Here is a 15,880-nt window from a genome sequence, read left to right on the forward strand (position 1 = left end):
TCACTGGGTGATGGCACCTCTGGAATGAAGCACATATTCTTATAAAAAATGCTATACATGTTGAAGTAACGTTATAATAAGACACTAATTATTTTTCATGTGGCTTTACAATAAACCTCTGCTTTTAATGTTTTAACATTTTAAATTGTACGTTGTTATGTACAGCACTCAACAAAGGAAAGGCTGTTCAGTTTAAAGATAAATATAAATCAATGTACCAAGCCTAACCAACATCTGCATTTGTTGTTCAGTAGCACAGCTTTGTGAGTGAAGGATGTGGTACATCTCCATACTTCTCTGTTATCTTTCTAACCATCGCATGAACTTTGTCATAATGTGGTAGTGTGTCACGATGAACTCGCTCTAACCAAGCTGAGAGTTTTGGAAATCCATCACAGGGATTGTAGCCTGCCATTTCTGGAAACATAATTATTAAAAAGCTAATACAACCTCTCCACTCTGAGTTAGAAAAGGTAATCTTAAGCCTGCTATAAAGCTTACACAGTGGTGAGTCACATCTCAAGTAACACACAACGAGTGAATTAATGGTAAAACGCAGTTCGAACTTTCCCATTTTGTTCTTTAACCTATTTCTTCCCAGTGGTGCAACACAAAGTTTTCAGTCATTTATTTTTTTTATGAAGTGTTAGACTAATAGTGAACTATGAGAACATTGCCAGAAACCTTGTGAATGACTTAACACATGCATGATGAGTTTTGTATGAGTTCATTTTGACTGCATTTTATGAGGTTAAACTTTGTATTGCATGTCATATGCAACACTATGAAGAAGTGTGTTAAAAAGTCTATACACCTTTCTCTCTTTCTCTCTTCCTTTCTTTTTCCAAATGAAGCACTTATTTGTAAGCTCTCATTTTACACACTAATGGACAAAAGTCTTTGTATCTATTTTATTTCCTTGAAGTTATATTCCTCATAATTTCTTTTGGGATTTTAAGAAACACCCTTTTGTTAAGAAGAGAAATGGAAACAAAGGAGTACAAATGTATGCAGTCTGTGATAGAAAAACCTTTTATATTTGATGCATGGGCCACAGATTTGTTTTTTCAGCAAGAGCAGGAAGAGGATGAAGCAAGTTTCTTAATGGTGTTTCACAGTGATGTAATACTCACTAGTTTGTTCAATCTCACATGCCCCAAGGAGATCAGCAATACTGATTTCATCTCCAGCCAGATATGGTTTGTTGTTCAACCAGATATTTTCCACTTCATTTAATGTTGCTGCCATTATTTGTTCTCGTCTAGCAACTGTTTCAGGATTAGGCTGTTTTCCTTTCATTGCTGGAAACAGAAACTGTTGAAAAAACAGGCATAATTTGCTGATCAATAAGACATGCTAAAAGAGTTAGTGTATTTCAGCCATGATATGCTAATTTTTAAATGTGTTGCTGACAGCTAAAAGAGGGTCATCAATGTCTCAGAATATTAAAAAAAAAAAAAAAAAACCATTTCTGTTTCTATAAAATTTCTAATACATTTCTTGTCATGATTTATGAATGAGTTTTTTCACCATAAATTGGCCTATAATGCGATAACAGGCAAGTATATCACCTAACATAATGTACTGATATTGCCATATCCAGAATGTGTCCTCTGTAATAAATATAACCTCTTTTAACTGCATTCAGGAGACACAACAAAGAAGGTGATTTATTTAATTCACATCAGTGTCAATTTCTTTTGTGCTGCATGCTCACTGACAGTGACACTGTGGTCTAACATAGAGTTATTTCATCACACACTTTGATCACTTTTTGCAATTCCAGTTGATATATCCTTTTCTAAAGCCAGAATCATTTTTTCAGATGATGACATCAAGTGTCAGCAGCCAACTTTCACTACCAAATGTGTTATAACAGGGTGCTTCTTATTGCTCAGCATGGGCTAGAATTCTCTGCCAAGGAAGGATGTTGTGCAGTTGAAGAATAACTGATGATGGTTACAACACCTTCTTTATTGGGGACTTTTTTAACAGGCATTAGTGGGCAGTGCAGTGAATACAAGGGCATTTATCTGGTGCAGTAGCCTACAGCTGCTGACTGCCCACCACCACTGCTGTGATCACTGTTGCACTGCCATGCTCACGGTGACGGTGTGGTGTCACCTGTTGCTGTGAGGACATTGGGCTGCATCCCACTCCAGGGTTCAGAACATAGTTTTGGTACTCTGGCAAGGCCAGAGATGTCTAGATACTCTTGTTGTTCTCTCGGCATAGCAGCCAAGTGCAGGGCTGCCACTGGTGCCCAGATGCTTAGGCGCCAAGCAGCAGCTCATGTCCTGGCAGACGCAAGAGTGTCTGCATTGTCGGTGCAGCATGGAGTAGCACAGGCACAACGTTGCATTGCTGTCTGTGTGTTCGACGATGATGAGCCAGTTCATGCATCCTTAAGTAGGGCCTCCTGCAGCTCCATGCTGATATTACTGTAACTTCAGAGTCAATGGGTTGCACAGAAAGTTCTGGGATGGGGCCAATGAACTAGTTGTTATAATCAGGCTGTAATACCTCCCTAAGGGTTGCACAGCATCAGCATGTGTACTCTGTTGACAAAGAGGCAGATGCAGAGCTACTGACTATGTAGTCTGCTGGCCAACACTCACTGATTTTGTTGGTGGCTGGCTTCCACCCTGTCACTGCACTGCTGATTCTAAATCACGTTTATAGCTTTACCCCCTTAAAGTATTGTCCTTGTGTGTCTGGGTTATACTACTAAATCTCATGGAAAATATGCCAAGAAATTAATGAGTGCACAAAAGATCAGCAGCTTCACAGATCCAGTGCTACATTACTGTAGGGATAACATGAAGAGAGGGGGAGTAGTTCTTCTAAGTGGAATAAAGTTCCAGATCATACACATGAATGAGCAAATGTTTAAATGTCATTAACTCTTAGTACCCCCAGTTACATATAAGTAACGTAACTTTTATATGGGTTTTACTGGTCTTTAGTCAATGCTAGTTCACCAATGCCTATTGTTTACACGTTTGTACAAGCCTTGCAGTGCATTCTGTCAGGAATAATTGGAACTACTGTAGAAATATTATCTTTGACCATCTTTGTAATTTATTAGGTGCTCCAGAGCAGAAGTTCGTCACAATCATGTCATGGAAGGTATGTGGGCTCCTCTGTTTGAGTGGATAATATGTTTTAATTAGTATATATTAAATATTTTCTCTTTAAATAAGTACTAGTGGGCCAATTATTTGTATTCTTTTGGCTCTGCATATTGAAATACCATAGGATTATTGAAATGAACTCATGTTATATATGTGTAACAGCATGTGGGCATTTATGGTTGTGTTTATGAATGTTCATATTGTGATGTTTAGGCATTTTCTTTTATTTCCAGTTAATTATTGATGACATTCTTGAGAAAGTGATGTTTTTTAACTTGATGATGAGGATGATGATAAAATTCCAACTAATGGTATCACATATCATGACAGTGGAGAAACTTCAACTCCAAAGATGTTGCAAGAGTTGTCTGTTTTTGATTCAGTAAATCCTGAGGATGTTCCAGAAGATACAAAGTTACTGTGTATCAGTGGTGACCTTACTCCAGAAATTCATCCACTTGTGCAGCTTCCAGAAGACAAACCTGAAGAAGTGCTTACCCCTTTGCAGTACTTCATATCTCTTGTGACACGTGAAATGCTGGAACTCTGTGTTCAACAAACTAATATTTATAGTATTCAGAAATCTGGTACAACTATTGACATTACCCTAGCTGAGCTGGAGCAGCTTTTAGATATTGATTTGTGACTGGGCTTGGCTCTGATGCCTAATGCGCGATGTTATTGGGAAAAACATGGTGTATAATCTGATTTCTGCTACAATGGCTCGAAGCTGCTTTCAGAAACTTATTGTTACTAGACTAACACAGAGAGAAGATAAGCTAAAGAAAATTTGACCTTGGCTTACTTTGTTCCCACAAGCTTGCCTCAGAAAACTGTCAGAGCAGGATCAGTGTGTTGACAAAATAATGATCCCTTTCAGAGGATGCAGTAGTTTTCAACAATAAATACAAAACAAGCCAACAGATGGGGATTCAAAATGTGGGCTAGAGCTTGTTCCTCAGGATATTTGTGTGATTATCATGTTTACCAAGGTACAGCTTCTAAGGTTGGTTATAAAGTTGTGATGAAGCTAACTGCAGCATTGGAAGACAATTGCTTTTTACAGTTTATCCAGACAATTTCTTCAAATTGTATCATGTTGCTGAGAGTCTCTTGAAGAGGGGTATTTATTATACAGGCACCATAAGATCTGGAAGATTCAAGCAATGTACTCTTCCTGAAGAAAAGCAGATGAAAGTGCAAGGACACGGTACTATAGCCTCACAAGTTGACACAACGGGCAAGTTCGTCGTTGCGAAATGGTATGATAGCAAATGCGTTACATTGTTATCTTTGCTAACAGGTGTAGAGCCAAAGGACATGGCAAAAAGATGGGATAGGACTAATAAAGAACATATTCTTGTCTCAAGACCAAACATTGTTCTAATGTACAATTGTAATATGGGAGGAGTAGATCTTTATGATATGTTGACATCGCTATACAAATATCCCATAAAATCCAGAAGATGGTATTTGTATACCTTCTGGCACACAGTAACAATAGCTGTTGTCAATAGCTGGCAGAAATACAGAGAAGACTGCAAGGTCCTGCCTGAAAACATGTTTCTCTCAGACTGTTTCAAGCTAATGTTGCAAGTGCATTGATATCTGCTGGACAATTAAAATTGAAGAGGCGATGTCCAAGCACTGAAGATATCTCCAAAAAATTCAAGAAACCAGCTACTACAGTAACTCCAGTGTTAGAATGTCAAAAGGACAAAATTGACCACTTTCCTCAGTGGAATAACACAAGAGGAAGGTGCAAAACTTGCAGGAAACAGAACACTTTTGTTCAATGCCAAAATTCAAAGTTTTTCTGTGCTTCAACAAAGACAGAAACTGCTTCAGAAGATTCCAATACTAAAAGAAATGTATGTAAATACATTTATTGTTACATTATTGTATGAGGTTTTTTTTTTTTTTTAAAATACCGAGCGAGGTGGCGCAGTGGTTAGCACACTGGACTCGCATTCGGGAGGACGACGGTTCAATCCTGTCTCCGGCCATCCTGATTTAGGTTTTCCGTGATTTCCCTAAATCGTTTCAGGCAAATGCCAGGATGGTTCCTTTGAAAGGGCACGGCCGATTTCCTCCCCAATCCTTCCCTAACCCGAGCTTGCGCTCCGTCTCTAATGACCTCGTTGTTGACGGGACGTTAAACACTAACCACCACCACCACCACCAGTTTTTTTAATAATCTGGTTCAGAATGCAAAACTATCATTATACATTTATCTTACCCATGCCGATACCATTAGCTTGAATCTCAATGTTACATATGTGTAATGCATTGTAGAAAAGGACTCAAAAATGAAAAAAGCTAAAAGTTGGACATTTGCCGCACTACAAACAGCACGCAAAATTCTTCAGTGTCATCAAAAAAGCAAAAACTGTGTATTATGTACAAAAAATTTAAAATTCTTAAAATAAAGCGAAGGCCATTTGGTGCATTATTAGGCATGAAATGAACAATGTATGTAATGCAGGTGGTACTAAATTCCCAGATGACAGTAGCAGTGAGACATATGATGTTAAAGCCAAGTTGCTGGGCACTAAATTCAAATAATCATGCCTAACTGTAACTGAAAGCAGGTAACTAAAAATTACTTACATAGGCGTCACTTACATATATCAGACAGTTGACAAGTAAAGTTGTATTTCATGAAAGATGAAGTATGCAGCAGTGAGACCAATTTGTAAAAATTGAGAAAACAGATGACCTCTAACTATATACCAATCTCCCTCCTTCCCATGTTACGAAAAATACACTCCTGGAAATGGAAAAAAGAACACATTGACACCGGTGTGTCAGACCCACCATACTTGCTCCGGACACTGCGAGAGGGCTGTACAAGCAATGATCACACGCACGGCACAGTGGACACACCAGGAACCGCGGTGTTGGCCGTCGAATGGCGCTAGCTGCGCAGCATTTGTGCACCGCCACCGTCAGTGTCAGCCAGTTTGCCGTGGCATACGGAGCTCCATCGCAGTCTTTAACACTGGTAGCATGCCGCGACAGCGTGGACGTGAACCATATGTGCAGTTGACGGACTTTGAGCGAGGGCGTATAGTGGGCATGTGGGAGGCCGGGTGGACGTACCGCCGAATTGCTCAACACGTGGGGCGTGAGGTCTCCACAGTACATCGATGTTGTCGCCAGTGGTCGGCGGAAGGTGCACGTGCCCGTCGACCTGGGACCGGACCGCAGCGACGCACGGATGCACGCCAAGACCGTAGGATCCTACGCAGTGCCGTAGGGGACCGCACCGCCACTTCCCAGCAAATTAGGGACACTGTTGCTCCTGGGGTATCGGCGAGGACCATTCGCAACCGTCTCCATGAAGCTGGGCTACGGTCCCGCACACCGTTAGGCCGTCTTCCGCTCATGCCCCAACATCGTGCAGCCCGCCTCCAGTGGTGTCGCGACAGGCGTGAATGGAGGGACGAATGGAGACGTGTCGTCTTCAGCGATGAGAGTCGCTTCTGCCTTGGTGCCAATGATGGTCGTATGCGTGTTTGGCGCCGTGCAGGTGAGCGCCACAATCAGGACTGCATACGACCGAGGCACACAGGGCCAACACCCGGCATCATGGTGTGGGGAGCGATCTCCTACACTGGCCGTACACCACTGGTGATCGTCGAGGGGACACTGAATAGTGCACGGTACATCCAAACCGTCATCAAACCCATCGTTCTACCATTCCTAGACTGGCAAGGGAACTTGCTGTTCCAACAGGACAATGCACGTCCGCATGTATCCCGTGCCACCCAACGTGCTCTAGAAGGTGTAAGTCAACTACCCTGGCCAGCAAGATCTCCAGATCTGTCCCCCATTGAGCATGTTTGGGACTGGATGAAGCGTCGTCTCACGCGGTCTGCACGTCCAGCACGAACGCTGGTCCAACTGAGGCGCCAGGTGGAAATGGCATGGCAAGCCATTCCACAGGACTACATCCAGCATCTCTACGATCGTCTCCATGGGAGAATAGCAGCCTGCATTGCTGCGAAAGGTGGATATACACTGTACTAGTGCCGACATTGTGCATGCTCTGTTGCCTGTGTCTATGTGCCTGTGGTTCTGTCAGTGTGATCATGTGATGTATCTGACCCCAGGAATGTGTCAATAAAGTTTCCCCTTCCTGGGACAATGAATTCACGGTGTTCTTATTTCAATTTCCAGGAGTGTATTTCAGAAGGTAGCTTACAGGAGATGGTTTCACCTTTAACAGCTCAGTCTGGCTTCCATAAGAGCTTCTCTACTAAGAAAGCATTGTATTCAGCTTTGGTAGCGATAAAAAAGAAAAATTACCCTGTTGATGTTTTCTGTGATCTTGTCTAGTTCTTTCACTCTTCTTCTTCTTATTATTCTTCTTCTTCTTTATCATCGCCTTGTCCCACGTCCCGTAGGGTCGGCGTTGCTCTTCTGCATCGTTCTCCTCCATAGTTCTCTATCCATTGCCTCTTCCTTCTTCCATCCTTTCTCCCTTAGGTCCCCGGATATCTTATCCTTCCACCTCATCTTCGGTCTTCTTCTCCTTCTCGCTCCTTCAATCTTTATATCTTCAACTCTGTTTCTGATATACTCTTCCCCTTTTCTCTGTAAGTGTCCGTACCACCTTAGACTGCTCTCTTGTATCTTTTTCCCCATGGGTCCTACTTTCACAGCTCTTCTAACAAATTCATTTCTAATCCTGTCCTTCCATGTTACCCCACACATCCACCTCAGCATCCTCATTTTCACCACTTCCATCTTCCTTTCCTGGGCTACTGTGATTGTCCATGTCTCCATGTTCATGTCCATGTCTCATAGCAGGCCTTACCACTGACTTGTACACTTTCCCTTTCAACCCAATACTCACTTTCTTGTCACACAAAACTCCACTCATTTTCCTCCAGTTGTTCCAACCACAATTTATTCGGTGTTGTATCTCGCTTTCCAGTCCTCCATCCCTCTGTATGTACAACCCCAGGTATTTAAATTTTCAGACCGATTTCAGCTCATCATCCTGGATCTTGCACGACCTCATCTGCACATCCTTCAGTGCTAAATATTCTGACTTTGTCTGACTTTTGTCTAGTTCTTTCACCCTGAACATCATAAAATTCTACTATAGAAGCTTGGAAAATGGTGCAGGGACGGAATCATTACAACATAAAAAGAGTCATGTCAAATCATATAACAGGAATAATATTAAATTCAGTGTGAGAAACATAAAAAATGGTGTCCCACAACGTCCAGGTGCTAAGTCCACTCCCATTCGTGGCTTATTTAAATGACTGGGACATTGGAGGAGTCTTCAAAAACTGTGTTGTTTGATGATACAATATCTGTGCCAGACACAGCTGAGAGAGATGGCTCAGTCTTACAATTGGTTGACAGCAAATAGCTTAACTCTTAATTATATAATGACTCATATTTTGCAGTTACATACAAATAAAAATGACATGAATCAGAAGTAAAGATCCAACTAGCACACACTGGATGAGACTCCATATATGAAGTTCCAACTCATATGAATGCATGATAAATTGAGCTGATGCCAGCACACAAAACATAAACCAAAAACCTCAATTCTGCCTGCTTTGCATATAGACATCACTCTTACTGAGTTAAGCTGCACAATGGTTGCTTAAGTAGTTTCAGTCAGTACTGTCTTTGTAATATACTGTCATATCATACAATATTTTTGGGGGGTAAAGAAACTTTTAGCCAAATAATCTCTTTTGTGAAAAAGAGAGCACTTAGAATCATGAGTGTCATTCACCCAAGATGTTCTTGCAGAAACCAGTTCCATAAGCTCTAAATATTAATGACCACTTCTCAATACTTATTTTCTCTGATGGAATTTGGCTGTAATAATCACTCTCTCTTAACATCTAATAGTGCCTACCATGATCCCAATACAAAGTCTAAAAATGATTTACATAGGGCTATAAAACATCTAAGTCTTGCACAAAAAGGTGTTCACTATTCTGCTAAAAAAGTTTTCAATTATCTTCTGTCAGATATTAAAGTCCACATTAATGACCCCCTACATTTAAATCTAAATTAAGAAAATATCCATGGCTAAGTCATTTTACTCTCTTGATGAGAATATGAAGATTAACCAATGGTTGTTTTTGTAAACTAGTATTGCAATTTCTATTTATGTTTTGAGACTTTCTATCTCTAATGTGCTAACCATTATTTGTCTTTCTGATATATGATGGTCAATTTATAAATATATGTACTTTTCTTTTTGTACCTTAAAATATTCTCAATAGTGTACATTATTTTATTGTGGATGGTTTATTGTACCTATGTAATAATGTATACCTGACTCATTCCACATCCTTGTGATTCATCACCATATAGATTTATGGAATTCAAATAAATAAATAGTATAATCTTCTGGGGTAATGTAGCTAAGGTCAAGATTTATTAATTCTACAGCAGCATCCAGTAAGAACATTGTACAAGTTCATAGCCGTATTCTTGCAGAAGCCGCATGGAAAAAAACTTTGAGGCTCTTTCAAGTGGCAGTTCATGCTCTCCCTGATGGTAATTGTAATTAACAGCAAGAGTGGGTTTAGGATTAATTGTGAAATTCATAACCACAAAACTAATTTCCGTGTAGACTTTATATCACTATCTATGATTTAGAATGGTGTTTTATATTGTAGCACAAAGGCCTGTATCAAATTGTGGTTAGACATTGGGCAGGACAAACTAAAAGAATACCTTATTAGTCACTCCTTCCACAATTTTTCTGGAAGTTTCAACTTGGGGATGTAAATTCCACTATCTCTGATGTTCCTAATAAGTACCGTATTTACTCGAATCTAAGCCGCACTTTTTTTCCGGTTCCTGTAATCCAAAAAACCGCCTGCGGCTTAGAATCGAGTGCAAAGCAAGCGGAAGTTCTGAAAAATGTTGGTAGGTGCCGCCACAACTAACTTCTGCCGTCGAATATATGTAGCGCTACAAAAGCATGCTTTGTGGGCACAAAGATAAATACTGGCGCCAAAACCTTTTTTTTTTTTCTTCGCCCAGAGTTTCGACCACTGCATTTTCATACATTATCCAACGAAATAAATACAAATTCCGTATTGTTCATCTTCGAATGTAGCAGAATTTCAATGTACTACGAAAATCCGACTGGCAAGACTGTTAGGGATGTTTGTGAATATGGCCAACTCTATGTTCCGAGTTTTTTCCTGCCTGTGAGAAGAGATGGTTGCTAATAGGAACCTGATGAAATGTGAATCACATGCAGTATTCTCTTCACCATAAGAATAATACGAATATAAACATTTTGCCATGTATTCTTTCGTGTTTGCTGCTATCTCATTTAAATCCTGTCTGCATAATAAACTACGAAACTAGAGTGAGACAACAGCAAACGCGGAAGAATATACGTATCGTGTCATGTTTATATTTGTATTATTATTATGCCTAACAGTGATATAGTCAGAAATGAATCACGGCAACTGACTAGATTTTAAATGTAAGATAACTAATTTCTGTGCAGAATTTGATGTACTAAAGAAGCGGCCGCAAAGATTTTCAAACGGAGAAAAATTTTCGCCCAACTCTCGTTCAGAACATGTTCTATCATACGCAGTCTATTATTTGGTTCTTGGTGATCATTATCAAATAAAGCAGCAGTGTAAGTAACAACAAATAGCAGTCTCTTGCCAGTGTTTCGCTAATGAGACGATTCCTCTTTTTTTTTAAGCGGCGGTAGTGAGAACAAAAGCAAGTCATGCCGCGAGCGGCGACAGGCCATACACACACACTATCAGAATGCGCCAAACAATGCATGACACAGTACAGTAATGCATTTTCAGCTTGGAGTGACGTAAACACCTATAACAAAAAAAAAACGGCACTTATCAGATCAAAGCAAAACAAGCAATCGATTCAAACCAGACGAAGCACGTGAAAAAGGAAGGGTACCCGTATAAATACGGACTGAGCGCCTGACGCATAGCAATGGCTACCTGGTAAAGCTTAACTGCTAAGCTTACGACTCGAACCAAACTACTGTAGCTGTATCGTCTTTCATTCGACCTAAATTGTGTCTCATATTACAATGGACCAACTTGAATTCAATTTGGAGGTGCGGCCTAAAACTTTTCTCTGCCCTTGAATTTCGAGTCTCAAATTTCAGGTGCGGCGTAGATTCGGGAAATATTTTTTTCCTTTATTTCGAGTCTCATTTTTCAGGTGCGGCTTAGATTCGAGTGCGGCTTAGATTCGAGTAAATACGGTAAGTCTTTACTTTGCAAGGTTATAGATAGCTGATAATGCTCTATGTAAAGTTACTTAAATGTTTTGTCTCACATATCAGGCAACATGGCTGCTGAGTAGTGTAAGTGGAAGAGCAGTGAAGTACAGGTTACATAAATAGCCTGCAGTGATTGTCTCCATCTGCTAATGTAAAACTTGACTTATTTCACTTCATGATGAGAGAACATGAAGTGTAAATGGCTGAATGACATGAGTACTTCTTTGCATCTGGCTGTTGGAGCATGTGTAGATATGAAATGGAAGATGTGTTTGCAGGCTTGGTTTCTTTGGTATTGCCTACTTGTGAAAACCGTAGTAATATTTTCAACATACTGGGCAAGGGATTGCTTGTCACAGCAGGTGAGCTTCCCATAGATGGCTTGACTCTATGTGAGACTTTTTGGTGTGGGATAGATGACAGCCATCAAAATGTGGATACTGTTGCACATTAGTTGACTTGATATGGACAGAGATTTCTATGGATCCACTGGAGAGAAAGAGCTCAACATCCAGGAAGAAGCAGTGCTATGCTAAAGATGTGAAGAAAATGAAAGAGAAAGTAGTGAGACAGTGATATTAACATCACACCATTGTAGAAAATGTTTCTTGGGGTCAGATTTTGTACTGAGTCAGTCAGATAATTCATAACAATGTACAACAGGAGTGGGCTGAGAGCACTGCCCTGTTCCACAAGATTTACATCAGAACATCTGACTGTCCAGCTGGGCTTCTGATACACGTCTGGGCCAGGTTGTACACAATTGTAACAAAGTTTACATTATATACAGGTACAAGGTATACTTCACAGCTTGACATATTGAAGCACATGATCAAAAGCCTTCTCTAGGTCAATAAATACCAGTATAGATTTTTTTTTTTTTTTGTCCCAAGCCTTCTCCATTACTGTTTTCACATCATGCATTTCATCTCTGGTGCCTTTATGTAGGGAAAAATGAAACTGATTTCCAGTTATTTATTTATTTATTTTGATCCAACATCAACTGATTAAAAACAAGTTTTTTTTTGTTCCAGTCTTCTGGATAAGTCAGAGCCTTACTTACTAGAGTTACATATTATTACTTTTTCTAAATTTAGTTGAGAGAACAATGTTACATATATGGACTGTATATAAAAATAATTTGCTATTGCAACACACAGATTAAGGAATTTAGAGTTTGTGACACAGTTGTCAAATCTGGGTTTCAAATATATACAGTTTGTGGCACAGTCTAAGATCTGAGATTCATATATTTTTAGATAGATGGTCTTCCATCATATGAGTGTACTAAATCTAGAAACTCATCTATTGAATACACAGGATTGTTTTAATTTCTTTTTTAGTTCTGTAATTTGGAGCTATTAGGATGGAAGCAATTCAATAGTTTTATGATTGCATATTAAGGGCTTTCCTCATAGGTTTTTTTAGGGTATGTGAAGTAAGTTTCACTCCTCTATACATCTTCTCTGTGTTTACAGAAAGTTACCAGAATATGTTTCTTCCAAGCATCTGGCATTACTCCACATATCAAGATAGTTGATGAGTTATGTCAGTTATGTGACTCCACTGCAAGAAGTTTCTACAGTTCAGCAGACACTTTGTCTGAATCAGTTGCTTTAAAGTTTTTTTCAGTTTTTGATATAGCTATGTTTATTTTGTCTTTGGTAATTTCATTTATAGAGCCTTGGGTCTTAAGTTATTCACTAACTAGTCTAATCCAGAATTCTTTCTTGTGTCACTGTTTGTAATAGCCTTACCATTGCCTATGTATAGCTTTATCTGATTTTAAGATAACATGTCCTCCTCATTCTTTATGTATTTAGTTGTTCTGAAGTTGTTGCTATTATTATTTTTAAATCTTGCACGTTCTAGATATTCACAAGAATCCTGTCAGCTTTAGCTTTCGATATTGCAACTGTTTTCCCATATTCTTAGCATGTTTGTATTTTTCATGATATTCATTCTAGGGTGTTTCCTGTCAAATTTTAAACAGAATTTTGTTTTTTTAAAGTATAGTATAGTTGTTCCACCTGCTGAGGTCTTTTGTGTTATGTACTGCTGCTTTGATGACTTTTAAACCTGTTACTGAAGTATGAACTAGCAGTTTTTCAACTAAGATCAAGCACAGTTGAAAGATTGCCATTTTGGGCTATTTTCCTTGGATAAATCTAGCATTTTATTGCTTGCTATGACCCCTTTTCCTCTTTTGAGTGTGTGTTATTTATTTATTTCCATTATTATGCTGTTATCTTTAACTAAGTTTTAAAGCTACAAGCGAACATTATGTTTTAGGTGAGAGGTTTCCCAGAGAGCACCTTGGTGTCTTTGATTTGATTTACACTGGCCTTGTATTATAGTAGGTACAGCATCTTTGTGTCTTACCATTAGTGCACCTATAGATGATTAAATGCTCATCATTAGTTTTAAACAAGCACTGATGACCACGAAATTTAGCACCCAAAACCTCTAATCACCACCACCACCATCACCACCACCACCACCTTAGCTTTAAAAAATGTAGACTTGTACATCAACCTCTATATTCTTCAGAAGTTCCTTCATTAAAAAAAAGGACCAGCAGGATGTAGGACATTGTAAACACATGAAATACAACATTACTAAAGTGCACATATCACTTATCTTACTAACCTTGCTAGTAAAATACAGTGAACAGTTACTCCTTGTATTTGTATGTTGCCACTCTAGGTATTCATCAACTCTTGCCTGTCTTTTGCTGTCAGCAAGATACCAATGGTCAGGAACATTTCTCTCTCGGCTCAAGTATCTTAAAATTCCTACACTGATACAAAAATCTATTCACAGTCTAAAGAACTGCCATTGGCAGCAAAGTTATGGTGCCAAAACTCAAAATTTACTGTGTGTTACCTTTCAGTCAATGTGAAATCTCCATCTATGATCATAGGAACCTTTTTCATGGGATTCAGTTTCGAAAATTCTTCACCAAATTGCTCACCTATCAGAAAGTTTCAACAGAAAATTTTAATTATGCCTGTAGATATGATAAAACTATGGATGTACCAAAGGATATTTTTTTCCAGATAAATTTAAATCCCCATATTTTAAAGAGTTGTATTGTAAACATTTGATTTTAAAATGCTAACAAATATGTGGAAACTTGACAGAAAAATTACAAACAAGAAAATAAGAATTAAAGGTGAGATGTGCAACAACAATAAAAAGAAAAACAGTTATATTTCCCAACACATGGAAGGATTATCTGTCTTGTAATGAAAAATACTGTGAAACAAAAGCTCCCAACATTAGCCACAACAGCTAAATTTTTTTGTACCTAAACAAGACAATCAAGAAATGGAAAGGCAGTCAGTGTAAAACTGCTGAGAGGGGTCAATCTGGAGTGTTACACAGACATGCTGTGTTAACATGCCCCAATGGCCTGATGCTTTTCCAGCCCACCGGGTTACATGCTGAGGCTACTCACTGGGCCAGCCTGTTGCCTTTGCTATATTTCATTTTGTATCTGTCTATAAAGCTCTGCATTTATCCAGCTCTATAGTTATTTCAATTAACTGGGCATCTGTATCTTAAAACGATTTATAAAACCTCAAGGTGATGCTTGCAACATTTACTTACTGATATAAGTTTTCTTGCCATCTCATGACTTAAAACATCAATGACTTCCATTTTCAAATAAAATAATTTGTAATAAATGAATGCAGTGTACTGAAGATTTATTTATATACTTTACAAGATATGTAATCAGCATGATGTGAATCAGCAGCACCCCTTACGACAGAATCAACAATCAGTACTGGGAATATCTGAGTCCAGAATGAGCACCACGCTGTTTTGCTGACAACACGAGTGATGCTCACACGGCATGAGTGCTGGGCACCTCCAGTGGATGCTGTCTCCAGTGGACATGCAACACCACCACCCAATATGGACAAAATAGTGCCTGTCCTTTAATGCTCCCATGACAAAAGTGAGTGCCCTTCGCAGGGAATTGATCACAGAAGACACCAGCAGATACAAGTCAAGGCATCTCTCTCCCATCGATGAAGACAGCCAAATTTCTTGGTGTAACTTCAAACAGGCACCTTATGTGGAGTTCTCACATAGACCATGTTCAAGCAAAAGCAGCACAATGGCTGGAAGCCATCGTCCTCACTGTCAGCGCAGCCTGGAGTCCTTCTCTACCTCATGCTGGTGTAACCTGTATTCGGTTATGCTATAGTAGCATCGGTCAACATCTCTCCAGGCCACAAGTGACTCCAGTACCTGAAAAATCGCATGACGAAGTGAGACCATCCACCTGCCAATTGACTTCCCAACTGTGGAGCTGCATCAGTTGGTGGAGGTGCCATACCTCACAGAGCAGATTTGGACCTTGGCTCTCACATCTCAAGAACAGATATGGAGCTTTTGTAAATTTTAAATATGGGGCTTAAGTTACAGTTGTCACTCCCACCTTCATCTTATGTGTGAACATCAC

General features: G+C 39.4%; 1 protein-coding gene across 1 annotated transcript in view; it reads right to left on the bottom strand.

Moving 5' to 3' along the window:
* Positions 1-247: 247 nt before the first annotated feature.
* The window catches only part of LOC126110058 (glutathione S-transferase theta-1-like), a 77,577-nt gene continuing 61,944 nt past the window's right edge, over positions 248-15,880 (bottom strand). Inside the window, exons 2-5 of the mRNA XM_049914996.1 lie at positions 14,293-14,380; positions 14,056-14,206; positions 1,134-1,314; positions 248-417 (exon numbers count right to left, since the gene is read on the bottom strand). Coding sequence (XP_049770953.1) covers positions 248-417; positions 1,134-1,314; positions 14,056-14,206; positions 14,293-14,380 — 590 coding nt within the window. The remainder of the gene's footprint in view (positions 418-1,133; positions 1,315-14,055; positions 14,207-14,292; positions 14,381-15,880) is intronic.

This window comes from Schistocerca cancellata, chromosome 1 (assembly GCF_023864275.1).
Source record: "Schistocerca cancellata isolate TAMUIC-IGC-003103 chromosome 1, iqSchCanc2.1, whole genome shotgun sequence".
Taxonomy (NCBI): Eukaryota; Metazoa; Arthropoda; class Insecta; order Orthoptera; family Acrididae; genus Schistocerca; species Schistocerca cancellata.